The sequence below is a fragment of the Colletotrichum fioriniae genome (assembly GCF_027942845.1).
Source record: "Colletotrichum fioriniae strain IMI 355084 chromosome Unknown scaffold_2, whole genome shotgun sequence".
Lineage (NCBI taxonomy): Eukaryota > Fungi > Ascomycota > Sordariomycetes > Glomerellales > Glomerellaceae > Colletotrichum > Colletotrichum fioriniae.
In genome coordinates, this window is record NW_027076838.1 from 2928359 (window position 1) to 2949708 (window position 21350).

At 50.3% G+C, this 21350-nt stretch overlaps 5 protein-coding genes across 5 annotated transcripts; 3 read left to right on the forward strand and 2 right to left on the reverse strand.

Annotated features, from left to right (window-relative positions):
* Nucleotides 1-2492: 2492 nt before the first annotated feature.
* On the reverse strand, nt 2493-3654 carry N0V96_002605 (uncharacterized protein; the record flags this gene model as incomplete). Its single annotated transcript, XM_053187358.2, has 3 exons — nt 2493-3473; nt 3527-3542; nt 3608-3654. The coding sequence occupies 3 exons, from the start codon at nt 3652-3654 to the stop codon at nt 2493-2495; spliced, it is 1044 nt and encodes a 347-aa protein (XP_053054862.2).
* A 1239-nt stretch (nt 3655-4893) lies between these two features.
* On the forward strand, nt 4894-5157 carry N0V96_002606 (uncharacterized protein; the record flags this gene model as incomplete). Its single annotated transcript, XM_065756571.1, has 1 exon — nt 4894-5157. One exon carries the CDS (start codon nt 4894-4896, stop codon nt 5155-5157), a length of 264 nt encoding a protein of 87 aa, XP_065614940.1.
* A 437-nt stretch (nt 5158-5594) lies between these two features.
* Nucleotides 5595-6583, reverse strand: N0V96_002607 (uncharacterized protein; the record flags this gene model as incomplete). The annotated part of the gene is made up of 3 exons (XM_053187356.1): nt 5595-6051; nt 6117-6198; nt 6262-6583. The coding sequence occupies 3 exons, from the start codon at nt 6581-6583 to the stop codon at nt 5595-5597; spliced, it is 861 nt and encodes a 286-aa protein (XP_053054860.1).
* A 2580-nt stretch (nt 6584-9163) lies between these two features.
* N0V96_002608 (uncharacterized protein) lies at nt 9164-11320 on the forward strand (the record flags this gene model as incomplete). The annotated part of the gene is made up of 3 exons (XM_053187355.1): nt 9164-9780; nt 9843-10088; nt 10162-11320. The coding sequence occupies 3 exons, from the start codon at nt 9164-9166 to the stop codon at nt 11318-11320; spliced, it is 2022 nt and encodes a 673-aa protein (XP_053054859.1).
* A 1045-nt stretch (nt 11321-12365) lies between these two features.
* N0V96_002609 (uncharacterized protein) lies at nt 12366-13796 on the forward strand (the record flags this gene model as incomplete). The annotated part of the gene is made up of 3 exons (XM_065756572.1): nt 12366-13389; nt 13476-13669; nt 13770-13796. The coding sequence occupies 3 exons, from the start codon at nt 12366-12368 to the stop codon at nt 13794-13796; spliced, it is 1245 nt and encodes a 414-aa protein (XP_065614941.1).
* Nucleotides 13797-21350: the final 7554 nt, after the last annotated feature.

The following is a 21350-nucleotide window of genomic DNA, read 5'->3' on the forward strand; positions in this document are numbered from 1 at the left end:
GTTTCCCGCCATCGGCTCGTCCCCCGAATCTTCCACCCTTGCCCTGTGGTCTGGAACAATGTTTGGATTGACCCATTTCAGCACTATCACCGAGGACCGCCCGAGGGTCGTCTGATATGTGCCTCCCCAATTGGATAACCCCGACAACGGTCTCCCCGTTCGCTACGATGAAGGTATCCTCCAGAAGGCGGAAAAGCAACGACTTCCGCCTCAGCTCGAGGAGGATATGTTCATAACCCGCCACCGTGCGCCTCAAGAAGAACCTTAAACAAGGAGGTTTGCCCGTGGCGGCTGGGGGCAAGGCGCGCCTCCGGCTTTTGCATCCCGCACTACACAGAAGAGAGACTCTGCTTGCCCAGTTTGTTTCGATATTTAGAACGAATGCACCCGCGAACAGTCTCCAACCTCTTTTACCACGTCATGGCTCGAGTCATATACGCTGAAGTATTCCAAAGAGTTTGCAGCGCAGTGAATGGCTTAGGTATGTGTACGTTACATCGCATCCACGCTAGCATTACACACCTCGCTGAGACCTATCCAATCTCACCCCGACTTCCCCATCCCTCAATCGTCAAAAGCTGAACTAGTGACGATCAATGTCTGACCATCCCTTTGCAGCGGCACTTCCGCCGACCAACCAATAAAGGGTCCCGGCGATTCGGTTCCAGGCCTTGGCCTCTCCTGGGCAGAATTCTCACCATACCCTCCAACGACCAGCTTCCAACTCGACTTGCTCGAGTTCGAGGCCATCATACTTCTCATCCAAATGCGGCTACGATGGCTCCCATCGAGAGCAACGGTCCTCTGATAGCGGGTATCACATGGTTCCTCTGCTTCTTCTGTGGCGCCTTCCTGGCGTTGCGAGTCTACGCGAAGTTAAGTAGGGGACAGAAGCTCTGGTGGGATGACTATATCTTTCTTTTCTCATGGGTACGTATATGGAACTTTCAACGAGGTATCTGTGTGTCTGATAACTGGACTGACGGTGACTTATAGACTTGTCTCTTTGTCGAATCGATCATCACTCAAATGGGCGTCAACTTAGGTTTCGGGCGTCACTATTACGACATCACTCCTCAGACCAATCTGTTGACGATTGCCATGTATACTTCAGTAGGCGCATCGATATCGTGCTTTGCTTCAACTGGTAGCAAAGTTGGGTTTGGAGTAACTCTCCTGCGGCTCACGACCGGCTGGTTCAGGTTGTTTGTCTGGTTCGCCGTTGTGACATTGACGGTGGTCATGCTTCCCAGTGCAACCTTGACATGGCTGAAGTGCACCCCGGTGCAGAAGAACTTCAACAGACAGATGCCAGGGACCTGCTGGGATGAGTCTGTGACGCTCAACTACGGCATCTTCAACGCGGCTTGGTGCGCTTTCATGGACTTTGTGTTGGCAATCATCCCGTGGAAGCTCATCTGGGGAATGCGGTTGAGGAAACATGAAAAGCTAGGCGTTTGCTTCGCAATGAGCCTAGGCTGGTTGTATGTCTAGGATATCAAGCCGCGGTGCTAGATCACCTCATGCTGACTTCTCAAAACAGGGCAGGCGTATGCGCCATTATCAAGGGCGTATATCTCGTACAACTGGAGCAAGGTGATTTCTTTTGTGAGTTGACCAGTTGCTCTTGCATCTTGCTTTTGTCAACTTTCTAACATTTTTACACAAGTCAACGGAAAAGACGTAACTATCTGGACCGCCGTGGAAACGGCCACCGCAATAATTGGGTCATCCATCCCAGTCTTGCGAGTCTTCATCAAGGAAAAGGCATCTACCCTTGGCTACGATAACAAGGTCAACCACGATAATAGCAACGAAAACTCAAACAACATGGAGCTCAACACGTACCGGAGCGCAGTTACCTCTACAACAGGGAAAGGCACTCTATTGACGACGGAAGAGACCAGTTTGGACGACGCCCGGGATCTTCCACGGAGCGGAAGCTGTCTCTTGGTGGACATACCAGACTTCAAGCTCGAAGGAATTGTGCGAGCTCGGAGCGTGGATGAAGAAAGCCAAGGAGGGTCAGACGATGATCATATTAATAGTAACGATGATCGGATTGATCACGATGGCCATAGCCAGGAACAGATGAGGTGAGGTATGTTGGCCCGATTCGTCGTCAATGTTTGTTCTAACTCTTTCCAGGGATGAGCGGGAATTTTATGGAAGAGCGCTATGATCAAGACTTTTAGTCGAGAACAGGCGCCAAAAGCGTTGCGTGGAAAAAGATAGTCACACGAAGCGAGCAATTGCTGACAACTGTGTACTAATGTCTTTGAACGAGAGCAATGGCCTCTTAACGATACCTGGAGTATTGCTACTCCGATACAAATTAATGATAGTAATGAGAATCATGAAACAATCTTACCAGCTGACATCATCGCTCTCTTGATCATGCTCCTCAGTAGAGATTTAGCCACAAAGAGTTACGGGGTGCCAAACAAGAGTTGTAAGATACTGTGTGTAACGGTATTCTAAAGTTTCTATGGTCATCGGAATACGGCGTCATAGGCCGTTGATGATTTCTCCGGAACAGTCATGAAAGGATCCGCAACAACCGCCTTCTTGATCTCATCCTCCGAAGCCTCCTGCTTGAGAAGCCATCCGAGGCCTTTGAAGATATCAATGTTCGCCTTGAACGCGGACTTGACACCAGGGAATATAAAATGTCCGTGTGGAGCGCCGGGATACACATCTAGCCGGGTTTCAACCCCGTGTGCTCTGAGAGCTTTCTCGTAAACAAGCCCGTCGTCCCTGAGGAAGTCTAGACCTCCAACTTGCACAACTGTCGGTGGCATTCCGACGTGAGGATTCTTCGAGTTGAAAGGCGAATAATCCACTGATTTGATGTCTGCCTTGTAATTGGCTGCAAGATAACCCCAGGCTACTTTACTGAAGATTGGGGCCTCGGCATTCTGCTCTCTTGCGAGGAAGATATCCTTGTACTCTGGGGGCACTATGTCGTCCTCGAGGAAAAGCGGTGCCAGGAGCCAGACGCCGGTGAGAGGGGCCCCGAGCTTCGTGGTGCCATCAACTGTCTTCTGTGCCATGACGGCTGCCAGGTTCGCGCCGGCGGATGGACCTCCGATAATGAACCCTGCACTCAAGTCGCCGCCTAATGTGTGCGCATTCTCAGAAACCCACTTGAGCCCATCTTCAACATCATTGGGGGCCGCGGGGAAAGGGTGCGTAGGTGCCAGACGGTAGGAGAGGTTGATGACAGTGGCGTTGTAGAGATTCCCGGCAATCCTGGCCCAGGGGCTCATCTGGCGACAGTCACCCATTGTGAAGGCGCCTCCATAGATGAGAACGATGACTGGGGACTTTGCGCCTGTTGACGTGGAGGGCTTGTGGACGCGGGCTTCTTGTTCACGGCCACCATCGCGCATTGGGATTTGGATGGAGTACTCGAATTCCGTGTCTGGGGCCGGGGGAGCTGACTCTGGCAAGGGATGCTCACCTGCCAGGTACTGGAGTATGATTAGTGGCCAGGTTTGTTTCATGCCAACAAGATCCAACCAACCTCTGCGATCTCTGGACTTTGACGAGGAGTCAGTCGACCTTGTTTCAGACTTTAGACACTTCGATTGCGCTTAATACTCACTCGATGACGCTTAAGGCAGCGAGCTTCTCTTTTGTGTCATACTCCATCTTGTCTACAGACGTCTTGTTCTCAAGAGAGCCCATTGGTACAGTTTGACTAATGCCCGAGTAAAAGTGCAAGTGTTGGAATAGTTTTGAATAGCGGTGCGCACAAGGGAAAGAAGTTGGAACGAAAAAAACTTCCAACAGCGAGCGGCCACTGTCAATTTAAAGCAAAGCCGCATTCGTTATCTGATGTGACGGAATCTGGTTCCAACAGAGCTAAAAGATTACATGTTTGTCTAGTCCCAACGGCAGCGCACTACTACGGACATGGTCTCCGCACCCCGATTGTCCGAGGGACCACAATGTGTTCGCTTCGATGGTCATTATTGATCTGCTCAAGGGTAAGAAGCAAATCCAGCAAATGAAACGAAACTCCCCCGCGGAAAGCCCCTCTTCTAGTGCAACGAGGCATCCCACGTCAGCACAATAACCATGCGAATTTTCGGTGTTTGGCCAACGAAAAGTCCCTTTTGGCAAACCCAGCCCGATGGTCTGGCTGCAAATGATGTTACATTGAAGATGCGCGTGCGAGGCCCAGTTCGGAGAAAGCAAGTCTTGGCGATGTTTGTGTCCCACAAATGTCATTCACACAGAGCAAACGCTCCTCCTCGAGACCACAAACATTTGACCAAGTCGAGGCAGTTATTTGCGAAGCTCTCGGGATAGAAATGTCAGACACAGTCCCTTCAATCTTAGGACATAATACTGTGTGTATTAAACCATCCAGTGCGGACATTTTCTAAGCTGATAGGAACCTTGGCCCAATTGAAAAGTCCGATTGGTCTGGTCACCTTTTCTGAGGTGAAGGAACCCTTTGTCGTTTTCTTTGACCTGAGGACAAAGAAAGTGTCCTCAAGAGGTTTTTAGGAAAGATTTGAAGGTGACAACTCTAAAAGATTGATTCGGCTTATGTGCTCTAGGACACTGTCCTCTTTCACAAAGAGCAGTTGACAATGACTTAGTCTAAGGTATCAGTCTAATCGATGGAACAAGACTTCTTCGCACCTCTGAGTGCTGATGAAAGACGACAGGCAGCGTCAAATTCCCGACTGAAAATGATAAAAGTGCCTCCATGGACTGGCCCTAGAAGCTTCCTGCAACTCATTCTCAACTCATCATCTCAACGCATCACTCTCAGCTTCAACTCAACGCTCCACAGGACACTCTTCATCTGACACCAGCAGCTCGAAGCAACATCACCACTCGTACTAACAAATTCACGACGTACTTTACATCGCAACCATGTGCAACTACATCCTCAACGTCACCAAGTGCCGCCAGTGCGGCCGCACCATCAGCTCATCCCAGTCCGACTTTGTCTACTGCCCGTCTTACAAGAACGGCATCAGATGCCAAACCATCCAGCGCGACTGCCGCACTCAGCTGGTTTGCTGCTCTAGTTGCCAGAGCGCCTACCACCTTGAGCCTACTGTCAATGGCCCTGACATCTTCGGCGATAAGGAGTTTAGTTCCGACTCTGAGGATGGCTTTGCTCCATCTCAGTAGCGGAAACAGGTTGCAACGGTAAGTAGACTTACGTACGGCTTCTGAAAATGCTTTTCTCAACTTCTTGGCAACCGCGCGGACTATTACATTCCAAGTTTAGTATCACTTTTTTGCGCACCTAGAATCCAACTTCCTCCACGAAGTCAATCAGACGTGAACTTGTAGACCCACAATCTACCGTCTACGTTTCCAAGTCATGCAGCCAATGATACGTGCAAAATGATACTTCTTACAAGTGATTTACTGTATCTTTTGCGGTACTGGGCCAGTCTATATTGTGACTTGATAGATCCGGGTTTTCTATTCAATCCAGCCATTCGGTTTTTGGCCATTCAACTTACACCAACAATTGATGTAGTCTATTACAGTTTGACACTACTCGAGTATTGAGAACTAAGTTACAATATAAGCTTTCTATCCAAGGGTTCAAAGGGGTATTAAATGGGCAGCGTGGCATTAACCTGGAGGCAAGTTCCCAGTCTATTACCCTCCAGTCTCGACGTCGCATTAACAACATATTCCTGCAGCGGTGACGTCCCGCACTTGAGCCCCAACACAAAAGCCCCAGCAAACGAGTCCGCCAGCTTCGGCGACATGTGTACCGCGTCCATGGGGTAGCCCTCGACAGCCGCCTGCTGACCCTGCACCTGAAGGGCCTGGGCGCTGTAGTTGCCGTGCGGAACGTAGTAGATGCCGGCCGCGGGTCCGCCGAGGGATTCGACGACGTACCACGAGTACCACGCGTAGATGGTCGGCGCCCACGAGAAGATACCGGTCGAGTAGGGGTTTATGGGGGTCGAGGTAGAGATGACTACGCGGGCGCCGAGGGAGAGGAAGGTGGAGGAGGCGTTACGGAGGTAGGTGGTGTATGTCTGTACTACTTCCGTTTGGTTGCTAAAGAAAGTTAGATCGTCGTCATTCGGGAGAGGTACGGGCGTCTTAGAGATCCATGGACGTACTTGAATAGCACAGGACAGACATTGTCTCCAATACCGGGACAGTCAACTCGGTTCTTGACTGTATCGTTGATCGGGTTGCCAGCTAGAATCCTGTCAGAGGAGTTCATGTTTGGGCAGGTAGAACCGATGCAATTCAGATACGTACGTCCATCGTTGTGGCCAAACTCAATCACAACCCAGTCACCAGCCTTCACCTCATCAATAATCCGCTGGAACCGGCCCTCTCTTGTAAAGGTGCGCGCGCTTCTTCCAGCGTAAGCAGAGTTGTTGACCCGAATCTTTGATGAATCGAGGGAGTAGTGCAGGTACTCTCCCCAACCCTGGGTGCCGTTGTGTCCACCGCCCGGTGCCATCGTGCTGTCGCCAGCAAGCCAGAGTACTTGTTGGTCGTCGACTTCGGAGCGCTCCGTGGGTGCCGCGAGCGCCGAACCAGCTCCCAGGAGGAGGGAAACTGTAGAAAACTTCATCGTCAACTTATTTTCGTTCAGATCAAGATGGTGATGCTGGTAAAGACAGGCGCGAGGTCTTTCTAGCTGTTTCGCTAAGCAAGCTCACAAAGGCACAGCTTCCTTTTTATTCATCTTCTTCTCAAGGCGAAGGTGTCATTGACAGCGGATCTCGGCACCCAGCGCCATCAAGGGTGCCAGGGATGCCATCATGTCTCCCCGCACCAGACTGAACTGACAGGCCTCTAAGCTGGGCATTTCCCCGCGTAATCCAGGGGTCATTTGGAGGCAAAAGACACAACGGCGGGACCGCTAAGCTAGATGAATACTGACGGGCCGTTGCTTAATTTGCGCACGGGTGGGAAAGCGATTGAATAGCGTTTGATGAAGCACTCCTCATTCGTGGGAAGAAGATGGGCGATTTTTGACTCGGGCCAACAGGAGCCGAGTCCACCGTCAAGTAGGCTTTCGGCCGACCGTTTCCCGAGTGAACCCGGGCAGATGGATCTTGACCCCGTGGGGAGATGATCGGTAGGGACCGTCTGATCCGGGGTTGATTGGTTCCGCTGCACCCGGAGCTGCTCGAATTGATTGTGCCTCATTTGTGAAGAGGCGCTTCACGGGTCATTCTCATTCATATTTCATGAACTCACGCCGAGTGAGATGAGTGACCTTTGCTGGTTTTAGATGCAGAGCCTCAGGTTGTGATTGACTACGCAATCGATGGTAATTGCTTCCTCATCAAAAAAAGACCACGAAATATCATGGTCTTTGAGATATCTCAGACATCTCAGACAACAGGAGTATCCGAATGCTTAGATCACCGTGAAGTCGGATCCGGCCCTGTTGCTTTGACCTCAACTGATGCGCCCTCGGATCCATTTGGCAGCTTCAGTCAGACGCGGCCCGATCTTGAAAGATGCGGAGTCTGGCAATCTGACGGATTGCGACATACTGAAGGCGAATAGCCATCGGATCCAGTACCGTCCGATTGCGAGTCCGACTGTCGATTCCAAATGGATGATTATCATCTCTTAGAGTAGTGCGGAGGATGTGGCGATCTCCAGTAGTAGCTATTATTGAAACTACCACGGGCTGTCCTCTTGAACCAGTCAGGCATATCTATTAACCAACAGGCCAGTGTATTTTACTAGAAGATATCATGTCGCCATTTGAGTGAGTGTCTCCATCGATGACGATACTGTACTCGATTCTTCGGGTCTGGACACACATCATCAAGCCATTCAAGACTGGCCATCACGGTAATCATTGAGGACCAAAAGTTGGTACTGGTGTGATTACCTGTTTGGGCATTGAGCTCGTGCTTTGACTCGACTGGCCCTCGGACGCGTTCCTGGTGGGGGGCAAAAACATTGACTTTTGCCATGACAGGATTGAAACCCGGCGCATTCGGTTGCGGGGGTCTTTGAGGGTCGCATTTCATGCCGGGGGAAGATGCCGGCCGGGAGACCGAATACGAGGTGAAGATTTCTTCTGAAGTGAGTAAACATCAACGTGAGATTGAGCCCATGAGTGCACGAAGGCAAACTCGACTTTATGGCTGAACGTGGTGTAGATCGAGATTATCTAGCATGTTCGGAAAGATGAGAATGCGTCGTCCGTTGAGCTTGATGCTGAAGATGCGGAATAGCTTCGACCATGCGCCCTGCAGAATAAGCTTAGCCCCAGTGAGTTTACTCAGCCACAATAGGCCAGTTTCCCCGACCAAGGGCAGTAGTTTTCTACAGTCCAAGGGAGCTGGATGTGATGAGGCATCCAATCATTTCAGATAACGGACGAAACTTGTGTGAGAAGGCATTGAATGACACGTACTTTGCTTGATACATGCAAGTAATGGGAAGCTGATGTGGGCTGAGCTGAGCCCGCATATGCTCTGCTATGCCTCGGGAAGACCACTAGCGCACATGCCATACATGACAGTACATGACAATAGGAATAGAGCCGTGGAAGGAGGTAATGCAGTATTGGTAAAATCAGATGCTTGAAAAGAGTCAAGTCAGATCTGGGAATCTGCACTGATGCAAGGTGCTGCAGATTGCCGAATAAGAAAGGAGGGTCGCCCAGACAAAGCCGACAGGCGCAGGGCAGAGACGCTGGAGACACTGACACTTGACACGGCGACTCCCGCGGTCTGTTCACTGTTTCTATTCAGAGAATCGACGTATGAAAGAGGGCATTGCTAAATTCTTTAAGTGGTGAATATTCCCCGCGCCTTCCCTACCTCTGCACAAATTCTAAGGAAAACAAACCAGTGACATACTGTAAAGTCTCGTGACGTCACGTACCCGTGATCCACAATTCGACCGGAGCACCGGTGACCGAACACAATCGCGGGGACCTTCCAGAAACGCAACATCCTTTTCGCCTCAGCTGGGAGCTACGTCTACCCGGCTCTTGCCTACAAAATAATTCACATCGCAGACCTGGATTGCGGACCAAATACGGACCAAATATTCCCAACATACCAATAGTCTCTGCTACAGCTCGCCACGATATCGACACCGTTCAAGAGAAAGCGACTGGCAGAGGAATCTCCAGCACTTAACGGCCCTCGGCGTATCGTCATCGTGAACACCTATCATGGCGACCCAACAGCCCTCAGGCCTCACTGCTGAGCAGACGAAGGCCCTGTTCAACATCCTCACCCATTTCGAGACATACCACGAGATCGAAGACTTCAAGAAGCCAGAAACCATTTCCGACTATGGCTACCCTTTTGCGCAGAGCTCCAAGCCCGGCGAGGCCGTCACCTACGCCCCAGAATCCTCAGCGCCACTCCTACAATCCCTGTTCACCAGATTCATCCTGAAGCTACCGGGCGTCTCCTCCTTTGTTCCCGAGTTTTGGAACGTCCGGGTCCAGGGCATCCTCAAGAATTTCGCCGAGGCCGAGCTGTCCGAGAGCTACGAGAAGGGCGCGCTGGGTACTAGAAAGACCCTTGCGACCGCCTCGTCTACCGTCATCGAGACCGTCGCCCGTGGTATGATTGGTGGCGGACCCTACAGCGACCCCTCGACGCGACTTAAGCAGTATGACTTGAACAGGGCGGAAGACCTGGCGCAGGCCTGGGATGATGCTATGCATGACCTCGTTTACGGGGACCTCTGCGACAGCTTGCTTGACCACCTTGCCGAGACGGACGACTTCGAATCACACTCTCCAATGACCCAGGCGGCGAACGAGTACATCATTGTCCAGTGAGTATTGCTCTATGCGAAGGCGGCTTGAAGAGATCAGACTGACTAACACGGGCTTACAGCCTGGCTGGACTTGCCCACCAAGTTCTGGTTGTCTCACCCGAGGGCCAGTACCTCGTCAAGCTTATGGAGCAGGTCCACAAGATGGTGCCATACAACATGGTACGGCAGACACTCAAGGTCGGCAATGCTGCGACGATGATTGCTGGCATGATGAAGATCTTTCTGGCCAAGCTCAGTGTTGGTTCGGTTTCGAACTGGTTTGGCATAACAAAGGATGCTGCAGATGGCATGAATCTTATGCAGAGGTTCGTTTTCTTTACCTCAAGCCGAGAATAGCACACTGCCTTGAGCGACATAGGAAGACTGACATGACTGCAGGATCATCTCCGTTATCCTCGGCTGGGACTGCGCAGATTTCAAGAAGACGATTGACAGAATCGCCAAAGACAAGAATAGGCCAAGTAAAGGCGCTCTAGACGCCATCAAGGCCCACACTCAGTCCCCTCCTACCGAGCGCGAAGTCATTAGAGCCATGAGCGCGCAACAGGACAAGTCCATTATCGCCGTCATCCTCGAAACCGCGAACCCCATCCTGCTTTCCGACCTCAGCGAGGACGAGCACACAATGTGCCTGGAATACTATGCAGCACTGCTGGCTATGCGCGATCGGGAAGAAATCATCAGCATCCTCTGCAGGCAGAGCCCAGACTACCTCACCCAGGCGGTCCGTGAGGCAGTAGCCGGGATGGATCCCATCATCCGCGCCGTACACAATAAAGTCGACCTCTCGGACCATGTCAGGGACTACCACATGTTCCTCGACCAGTTGATCGCCTGCAGCAAACCAAAGAAAGGAAAGAGCAAGGATGACACGGAGACCATGCCCACTGTGGAGGACTACGTCAAGCTGTGCAAGGACAATAAGCATCTCTTGTACAAGTGGCTGCACGCTGTGGGCGGCAAATGCCCAGAAGTCATGGACCAGTTCAGGGCGTGGGCAAAGGACTCCCTGGTTGCGTTCCACAAGACTAAGAATGGCGGCGCGAGCATCGAGGAGCAGCTAGGTGACATCTTCAACCAGGTTCCCGATAATAGCAGAGCGGCCCTCCTTCCCATTATCGACGCCCACGCTGCGTACCTACGGGACCTGGAACAGCTGTCCCTGACGCGAATGCAGACCATCATTGAGGGCAACTCGACGAGCATGGCTGGCCCGGGTGTCTACTTGGTGCGGTGGCAGAACTTGATGGATGATACCCTGATTACGCCCGTGAGGCCTGTCGGTCCGGTGCGGTTGGGCAAAGATGTCAAGGGGTTGGCACCGACGCAGGGCAAGCGGGGTTCTGCGTCAAGTGATGCTGGCGAGATCATTGCCGCCGTCCGCGACATGAATCTGTCTTCTTTGCCCGAAGCGCCGGATGTGCAGGCGGTTATTCAAGCGCTGGGACCGAGGTTCAAGCAGATGCTTACCGTAGCATCCAGAGCCAATGGTCCTCCGACGAACGGCGCCGCCAACGGACATGCTTCGCCCATTTGAAGTTTGCATGGACTCCCGACCAGTATTATGACACGTTTCCTAGGATTTGTTTTTGGGCTTTCGAGGTGGATTAGCATAGTGTCACATGGTGACTACTATAAACGACTTGCATTAGGACATGGTTTAATGTTCTCTAGGAATTGGCCTGGCGTTCGGAAGGAATGGGAATCGGCTTTAGCCTTGGGCTTGGGTTGGAATGAGCGGCAGGCGGGATACTTGCTGTAGAGCCGAGCATAGACATTGAACAGAGATGTCGCAAAGTAGACCGAGTATCGAGTGCTTCGTGAAATCATCGGGCGGGGAAGTAGCTCTGGCGGCGTTGTGAGGCCACCGATGAACCAAGAGCTTTGGCATATGCGGTCGAAGCTTGTCCCAGTCCTTACTGAAGGAGTCAAAAGTTGTCAGTAGCTAGCAGTCAGTCAGTCAGACTTGAAAACTTATCCATCAGTCTGAGACTGCGTCATTACGCTGGTCTCCGGCATAGCCTCTCTTCCCACCCATATTTCTCTTCGCGCTTGTCGTCCACCCATACACAATTAACAACGTACAGGCAGATCATCTTGGCAACGAACGTTGTGGCAATCAACGGCCAGCAAATGTCAGCAAACAAGCATCCCGTCATCCCCAAGGCGCAGCGGCAAAAGTTTGCCGCCAGGCCATACCAAGTCAGGTAGCTCGTCGAGATCATCTTGCGTAGCTAACCGATTTTGCCCCAAGCTCATCCCTGTCTAGCGCCATGAAGCGGCGCACGAGGGGATGTTTACACGAATGATGCGCCGTCACCTCGCTTCAAATATCCCTCACTCATTTCGCTTTCGTCAAAAGTTGCCCTAGTGTCGGTTGCCTCCCTGGTCGGGCCCGACTGGACTTTCCCTCCCTTACGAGCTTGCCCGCCTCAACTTTCCCTACCTTATTATCCCACATCCTCGTCGTAAATCTTTTTGATATTCCAGGACAACTCTCATAGTTCAGCTCACGTTACGCAGCATCGAAGGCTGTTGGTGATAGATTAGAGCTCTCGTTCATCAAGATAATTCATCTCATAATGTCTACAACCACTACCACAACCCACCGTGCCCCGAGCACAGGCATCGATCTCGCCAACCTCTCCCCCAGCAACGACCCAGAATCCCGCTCCTTCTCCTCCTCAGAGATCAACGACCCCTACAACCTTGGCACACACATCAAATCCGACGCCGATATAGTCCAACTCACATCTGCCTACAACACAAACAAGCCGCGAAACAACAGCAGCAACACTACCCGCAGACGCTTCATCCACCACAGCTTCACCCGAGGCGGCGCCAAAGACGCAAAGCTCCAAGACTTTTACCGCGCTCAGAATGACAAGATCCGCTCCTATCTCAAGAGCGTAGACGACCACGAGCGCGAGGCAAAAGAGACGCAGGGTGATAACAACCTCAAGTACCAGATCGCTGTGAAGGGTAGCCTGGCGGCCAATGTTATTCTCTCGGCGCTGCAGCTTTATGCTGCGATAACATCGGGCTCGCTGTCGTTGTTCACCACCATGGCTGACTCCGTCTTTGATCCGCTGTCGGGTGTCCTGCTACTGCTTTCTCACCGCGCGGTGAAAAAGGTTGATACGCAAAAGTACCCCTCTGGCAAGTCCCGCATCTCTACCGCAGGAAATATCGTCTTCTCATTCATCATGTTCTCCGTCTCGCTGGTGCTGATTGTTATGTCGGCCCGGGACTTGGCTGCTGGGTCGGAGGAGGAGACGAATGAGTTCCACTTTACTTCCGTCATTGCCGTCGCCATCGCCTTTGGGACGAAATTCTGTTTGTGGTTGTACTGCTGGTCGATCAAGGATATCTACTCCCAGGTTGAGATTCTCTGGCGCGACCACCGTAACGATCTCTTCATCAACGGATTCGGTATTTTTACCTTCTCGGCTGGTAGCAAGATTAAGTGGTGGATCGATCCCATGGGCGCCATTCTGTTGTCGTTCTTGATTGCGGGGTTGTGGTTGAGAACTGCGTACGAGGAGTTTCAGTTGTTGATTGGGGTGTCTGCTGAGCCTGAGTTCTTGCAACTCATCACTTATATCGGTAAGCTGATCTCAGCTCCTAGTCAACAAGTTGTGAGGATAAGAACTGACAGAGTCATATGTTAGCTATGACTCATTCGCCCGAAGTCAAGCAGATTGACACAGTCCGCGCATACCACAGCGGGCCGCGATACATCGTTGAGATTGACGTTGTCATGGACCGTTATGAGAGACTTGAAGTTGCCCATGATGTCGCTGAGGCTCTCCAGATCAAGATTGAAAAGTTGCCTGGAGTAGAGAGAGCATTCGTTCACGTTGACTACGAGACGGATCATAAGCCTGTAAGTCTTTTTGGCCCTCCTTCGTTGTTGAATCAACGCAAGCTCCAGGCCACTACAATGTCCCTCCAGGGTTCTTACTTGCTGACGATGAGAACAACAGGAACACGACTTGAAGAAGGACCTGTGATGGCTTAATACATAGTAATTCTATTATTGTCTTTGGAACCCCCGCTCCTGGGCACGTAAAAGTTGGGATTCCCATCCTTAATGAATTTGTACTTCTACATAGCAAATAATAGCAAGTCAACCTAGAGTATATCAATGAAACAAAGAACAGGAATGCTGCAGGGGACGCTTTAGAGGAATGCTTTAAAACTTTCCAATAACGATAATGTACTATGTCTAATTATATTTACATATATGCTTATACTTGAACTACGTATAACGAGTGAAAGGGCCACAGATTCCGGTGTCGCTGGCGGAATCAGCATACGTAGGACCTGATTGTTGTAATTCGAGCCCAATAAACCATACCCAACCTTCTTCCATATTCCACAGTAGCTACTGTGTTGTACCAGATCTTACACTGTTATCATCGACGTATATCCAGCTGTCCGAGCTGGCTGAAGATTGATGGGCGAAGGCCACCCGCCGTTCAGTACTGCCGTTCGAAGCCTCTCCTCGTTTCGGAGAATCTTGTCGAAATGATGGTAGTGGGGGTTTCCAGTATGGATCATCTGACCGGCTTTTACCGGCCCTAGAAGCGAATTTTTCCAGTTCCATTACCAACCTTTCGCAGCTGATCCTGTTGTCTCTCTCGCATACGAGGACCTCATGCCTAAGTAGGTCTAGGAAGTCTGTGAGAAAGTTTGCTTCCTCGGTCTTTGATTCTTGATGGAGTTCATCAAGCCACTACAACGATCTCGGTCAGCGGGTCTTGACAAAATAGTTAAAGCCTCTTGATATTATGGGTATCAGATGAACGAAAGAAGAAACAAAACTTACATTGTCCACGGCAAGTTTCAAAGAAGTTCGGACCGCTCCGGGAACTCCGCCGTCATGATAAGTTGCCACAAAGAACTTGTCTTCTGCCCACCTGAACCGCTTCTTAGAATCATCCCAATCTCTTTCCATAGCACGGGCTTGTCCAAACTCCCCCACAGCCAAGTGCCCACGAACCACCCAAGTCAAGAACTCGGAGAAGACGCAGCCAAGGCCCACACATCGGCCTTCCTGGAATACACTTCCCCAAGCTGCACAAGCTCAGGCGCTTCGTAGGTAGGTGCGGGCTGTCTGGCGTCGGAACCGTGATTGAACGACCGCGTTCGCGATGTGAGCCTGTGAAACTCCGTGAGGCCGAAGTCGGCAATCTTTAAAGTGCCGATGCCCAGTGGTTTATCCAGGTGATTGAACAACAAGATGTTCTCAGGCTTGATGTCGCCGTGGATCCCATAAATGTCTCTGTCAGTGTCTTCATTGTCGGATATCCGATTTGCTCGCTTCAGTGCCTTCACACGAACCTCATGGATGCTTTGTAGAGCCGCTGCCAGCGCGTGGCATTGCTCGGCGATCCAATGTAGAAGTACGTCAGGTTGACGGGTGTCCTTTTTGTACCTGCGTAGGGCACTTATTCCAAAAGTGCTTCAGGTTGCCCCCTTCTGCCCAGGGAAACAAGAAAGAGTACTTGTCTCCAATCTTGAAGGTAGCGCAAAGATCAAGGATGTGATCTCCAGGTTCCATTTTGGTAAAGGCCTTGAGCTCTTGCTCGAATTCATCTTCTGCTTGATCAGGGTCTGTTTGGAGCAGGGTTTTCAGTGCGAATGCTTTGTGATTGTGCTGCAATTGATTCAGATTAGTCAAGTCTGAACTCATTGCGAGGGCTGCAAACAGTGGGGGGCAAATACTCACAAAAGAATGATGATCTTGATGTATCTCAACTTTGCGAACCATAGAGAAACTTCCCTCCTTTCTCTCATCCCCAATGAAAGTCCAGGGCATGATGACCTCTTCAGCCAAGTGAAAGGTCGTCACTTCTCCGTGTTTGTCGCGATCAATAATAGGAGCAAGTATCTTCCACTGGTTTTCATAGAACTCTCTCAGTAATCCTTTTCCTCTTCTTTCAAAGCACGGAAGAGCCTTGTTCGCAAATTGAGACTTGGGACTGATGAGTTGGTCCCGGGACGCAGGGTTGAGCCACTCGAAAGGTAGGTCACGATCACGTAAACCATCCTTCATGAGCGCTGGCAACGTCTCAATTCTGCGGATTAGAATCACGATGACGAAGATCCTTTGACTTGTGTCCCCTCCCTTGTGTGTGCCCATTTCAGTGCCGCAGACATAGTCAGTAAGCCTGGCCAACGTTGGCTCGGAGAAGTGTTGTCGAAGTACAGCTTTGACACGATTCCGGTGGCTGATAGCGTGCAAGTCACCAGAGGGGAGCCATGGTCTCGAGTGCGTAGGCCCGGTGGACTGCATAGCTTCGTGGATCTGTTCACACATGGCTTCTGCTGCCCCCATTCCGATTTCGTTCTCTAGCTGTAGATCTGCTTCGGTATTGCTCGGCTCATCGTGTGGCTCAAATGCACCGCCCACAAAGCCAGGAAACATAGTATCTGGCTGTAAATAGGAGAGTGCAGCGTTGTATTCTTCGACTAGATCTATGCCGTAGTTGTAATTATTAGACTTTGTCGTAATCGAAACATCTGATTGTTCACGGACGACATTTGGGGGACGACGGCCTTCGGGGTAGAATTCCAAGCTTCTCTCCGGGTGGAAGTCATCGAGAAACTCCTTTGATCATCATATTAGTTCCATAGTATCTTAAGGTATGTAGTGCTAGATGATTTGGCAGCCGACTTACTCGTCCAAAATCGAATTGAGACATCCTGGCATACCTTTGTCAAGGGGTCGTGGATGATTGGGTAATACCCGCGATGACTGTTAGGTGCGACAGGCACCGATTGCTAAGATGGGAGGAGCATGTGTTGTAGACAGGTGACTCTGACTCAACGTTTTGGCCTAGGCGTGCTTGTATGCGGTAAATGACGAACAAGAGGTAAAAGGGCTTGGACAAGGATGTTGTCGAGTCCTAGGTGGCCGCTCAATGGGTGGAGGGTACTGATAACATGACACACGTATCAGTCCCCGAAATCTTCGGAGTCTGGTCACTTTTATCAGCGCATGGGAGTCCGGCGAGGCATTCTTCCCACCGGTACTAATGATACGTTGTCGAGGCATTGCTGGGATCGACTCGATGTGCCAAGTCTTACCCTGGCATATCTTTGGGCGGCAGGTGATAGCCTGCAAAGGGCGAATGCGCACATTGGTTGGGGGTGGCTTAGCGGGTTGCCTGGTTGCCTTCTGATGCATGAAGTTGCCTTTTATTGTGGTTCGCCCCGCGCGTCTTCGCACATTCTCGGCGAGTTTCAAAGAGATACATCAGGCTACAGATTCTGCATCCTATAAGTAGTGCTTATACCCGGCAATTCCACCTCTCCCAGGGGGCTGCCGCTCAAGTAATACTCATCCCCAGCAGTCAAGAACGATTAAAGTCGATTCTGATATCATGCCCAGCCCGAGAGCATACTCATCATCATCGTCAATGAGGTCTACTCCGACATCCTACCAATCCTGGTCGGGAGCTCGCTTTACAGCAAAAATCCCAGGACGCTTTGTAAATCCGGCCAAACTGGAGAGCTTCCTTGACCGGAAGTTTGACGACTATTACACTGTAGAGGTACGCCCACGGTCTGATCTCAATTCCTCGTAGGCGAATCCTAATAGTGAGCAGATGCGCAATAACTTCTACAGTGTCACCACGCCGTATCATCTTACGGCCGAAGAGATTAAACGAAACTGCTGAAGCCACACAAATTTTGGCTCAAGAGCCGTGTAATGATATGTGGAAGGGGACTTATCAGTTCCTTGAGCAGGCTCAGGAAGTCCCCCTACATTCTAAGTGGTTGCAACCGGTGTTTGCTTTCGATGAGATTGAACACATTGGTCACGGATTTTCTTCAAGATAAACCTACTATTGGCATATTTGGTACTCTCATTTCAAATCTTTCAAGGTGCTATTAGGGCACACTTTATCCCGTATGTTGCAATGACTCTCCTCGTAAGGCGCCTTGCTATGCCCGTTGCTCTCAAACGTGAAATGTATACACTGGCAGATTACATGAAACCCCTAGTCAGTACAGCATCACTGATGTCACGGGCTTTGTGGGATTCTACTTTCAATTTGATGCTAAGAGATATAGTGAGCTACAGGCTCGACGATGCATGTAATAATAGATAGTATGACACAAAATAATGAGCGGCGATCTGGAACGCTAGCTCTACGATGATCGTCTACATTGATCACAGGTCGCTATGTTCTGCCCTTATCTTCTTCTACTTGTATGGCCTCTCATCTTGAGCTTCACCGTTGCGATTTCGGCCTAATGCACAATGATTATTACTTAGAACGTCTCAACCCCGACTTAGCTATTCAGTTATGACTCACGGAACTCAGTAATCTCGCGGTTTGAAAGTACCATTATCAACGTACTGGGTGTTTGTCAGTATATCATGAAAGGGAAGCACCTCTAGAAGTTGAGAGTACCAACCCCATGGATTGCAAAATTGCCATCTCCAACAATCTGCGCCAGTGCTTTGTTCAAACGGCTCTGACTACCATACTGTATAGGCAGAGTTTGAGTGTACATACTGCCTATAAACCATTTACCTCAGACGAGGCGTTTTGATCTCGAGGTTGGACAGCCACGCAGGACGTAACAAACCTAACTACGTGGACTGACAGTACGCGTGATCCCCTTACTCTTAAATAAGTACATATGCGAACCTCAAGAGGCTTAGGACTCACCGAAAGACAGTTCTGCAAATGAAGAAGAAAGAAAAGGGTCATAATCACGCTACTGTTCAAGGCGAACCTCCCAGCCAGGATGTGCCCAGCGATGCCCAAGTTGCATGCATGCACTCATTGCATATGCAGACCCACGCACAGCCCCGAAAGTAGGCATGATGTTCCATTCTACCACGTTAGGCGTTCTGCTTGGCTGATTTAGTAGCAAGCAAGAGCTGCATTTCGGTGGCAGCAGTTTACCCAAATCGAAAACAGGACGGCCCGCACTGCTCGGGAGATGAGAGGAGCCTGCCGACGCACCCCGTTCCACACCAACCGGAGCATCCGCTAATATCCAAGGCAAGGCGCCATTCGAGCGGGGTAAACCTTCGAAAAAATCATCGACTAATGGAAGTAGATGATGCTGACGGTGAGCTTAGCTCTATCTGAGGTACTCGAACTTGGCATGATGGACTGCAGTCCAAGAAGTTTTTTGCTGCTTAACTTAAGGTAGGGGTCGAGGTTGAATCTGACCTCTGCGACCTACCTCACATACGCCTTCTACTTAATGTCTCTCATGATCTGTAACATCAGTCTGCTTCTCATGAAATGTCCGAAAGCTCGCTTATGTTTGATTCAGCGCCTGAAGCTTCGTCCAATCCAACCTACCAGCCGCCATGTCCTGGCTATGCCGTGATCCGACGATATTCGAGGAAGATCTAGAGGTGCTTGACTTTGAACCGACAGAAAGTCAACTGGTCTCAATCGAACGCCAAAATAATGTGGGATGCATTCACCATGGGCCGAAGTCTGATGAGAATACATTTCACGTTCTAACATTAAGAAGGCTCTTGACTATGCAGAGTCGTGGACGATAAAGACATGTGCGGAATGGAAACACTGGTTAGAGACGGTGAGACTTCGCAATCACAATCCCACTCTAATATGATAGCCAGGCGGGACTAACGTCGTTAATCGACAGGATCGGTCGGACCGACGATGTGTCGAATCCAGCAGGCTCGATCTGATATTAGGGGGCCGGGCGGAATTTCCTTGGCAATATGACCCATCTGCTCTTTCGACATTACCCTGGTCATACCAAATCTTCTCAAAAATTCAGCCACGCTTTCTCGTGCACAGCGGTATTGTGAGGATGATAAACCGTAACACGAGCTGCATGTTCTCTCAAATGAGCTTTCAATGGAACTTGAATGATTCCAAGCAAAAGTCACTGGGTACGTGCCCACCAGAATGACGAGATAGCTGGTCTTGGGTGGCTGATCAAAGATAGTATATCTCTGCAGGACAACAGCATCGTGGCCAGGAGACATGGCTTTATCTGTAACCTTTATCCCTAGTACTCTTACCACAAACGCTGTCCTATTGGGATGTGATCTCAAGAAGCCCGACATGTACGACGACCGTATGACCTTGGCCGATATCATTACTAGTCGACTGAAGAACTCAGATACCCCAGTGTTTCATCCGATGATGTTACCGACCATCTTTGCAGACGTCGAACGAGATAGACAAATCGAGCTCGTCCGAGAAAAGCTGGAGCAATTAGGACGACGAATCGATCGCATTGCCTTCACGAAGCCCGCTGTGGAAACCTCAGCGAGTCTCCCCAATGAGATGGAAACTCTCGGTGATGGCGAAAAATCCATGTCCAGTCCATTTGGTGCCCATCACTTTCAGCAGAGCGTGTCAACTTCGTCTGGTTCAGACACTGTCAATGAGGATACAGGTCTTGTCCCACCTTGTACTTTGCCAGACGAAGAAGGCCTTCCTACCGCCAAGCTCTGGCAGCAAATAAGTCGCCTGAGAGTTGGATTAAGCAATTGGAGGAGACAGCTACTCAAAATGATTTCTCACGTCGAAGATCTCAACCGTGTCGAATTTGCACCTCGTGGTCCTTTTAACAGCACCTACCGAGAAGAGCAAAGACTTCAATTCTACCTCACAGGAGAGCGAATCCGAGACAGGCTCCAAGAGCTGGTTGATGAATATGATGAGTACATCAGAGAATGTTCACACATAATGGATGGGTTCAGCTTGGCAACTCAGCTTGTAAGTTGACTACAGTCTGCAATTCGTTGTAGCGACGTACCGTTTGCTAATCTCTTCCGAGTAGGAAATCAGCCAAATTGGTCGCAGCGATGCCAAGACGAACCAAGAGATATCACGAGTCAACCTAGATGTTGCCAAAATGACCCGACGGGACGGAAGCATCATGAAATCAATCGCGATGTTAGGGATGATCTTCCTACCTGCTTCTTTCGCAACGGTGTGTAATTCCAGTCAGTTTCGCAAATGAATGTTAGGCTGACCTCTTTCAGGCATTCTTCTCTATGGACTTCTTCGACCTTCCCAAGGAGGGAAAGGGTGGAACACTGACAAGTCTCTTCTGGATTTACGTACTCGCCGCGGTTTTGTTGACAGTGGGCACGATGGCTATCTTCTATTTCTGCATCTTGAAGAAAAGGAACAAAGATGCTGAAAGCGACAGGAGCGCAACAGCAGTATCAATGGTCTAAGAGTTCGTCTTCATTTTCGAATGTTTCAACAATTACAATTTGAGCGACTGCGAATTCCTCAATGAGTGACCAGGCTAGAACTTAGGGGGCAAGTAAGCTGACATCAGATCACACCCATTGAGTAGCTTTGGACCTTTTTCAACAGCTCATGTGACACAGTAATCAGACATTCGTTAGTGCAGAAGCAAATGATTCGACGCATGCAGCGGCTATTCGGTAGCTTCGTACCCATGTCTGTTCAGCCGCAATTTGATGTGGTAGCTCGTACTTGACTGAAAACCCTTGTTGGTAATCACCCCACCATTTGCTGCGAAGACGAGGCATTTGGTGCTGCCTGTAAATCAGGCTGCAGGATTGCCAG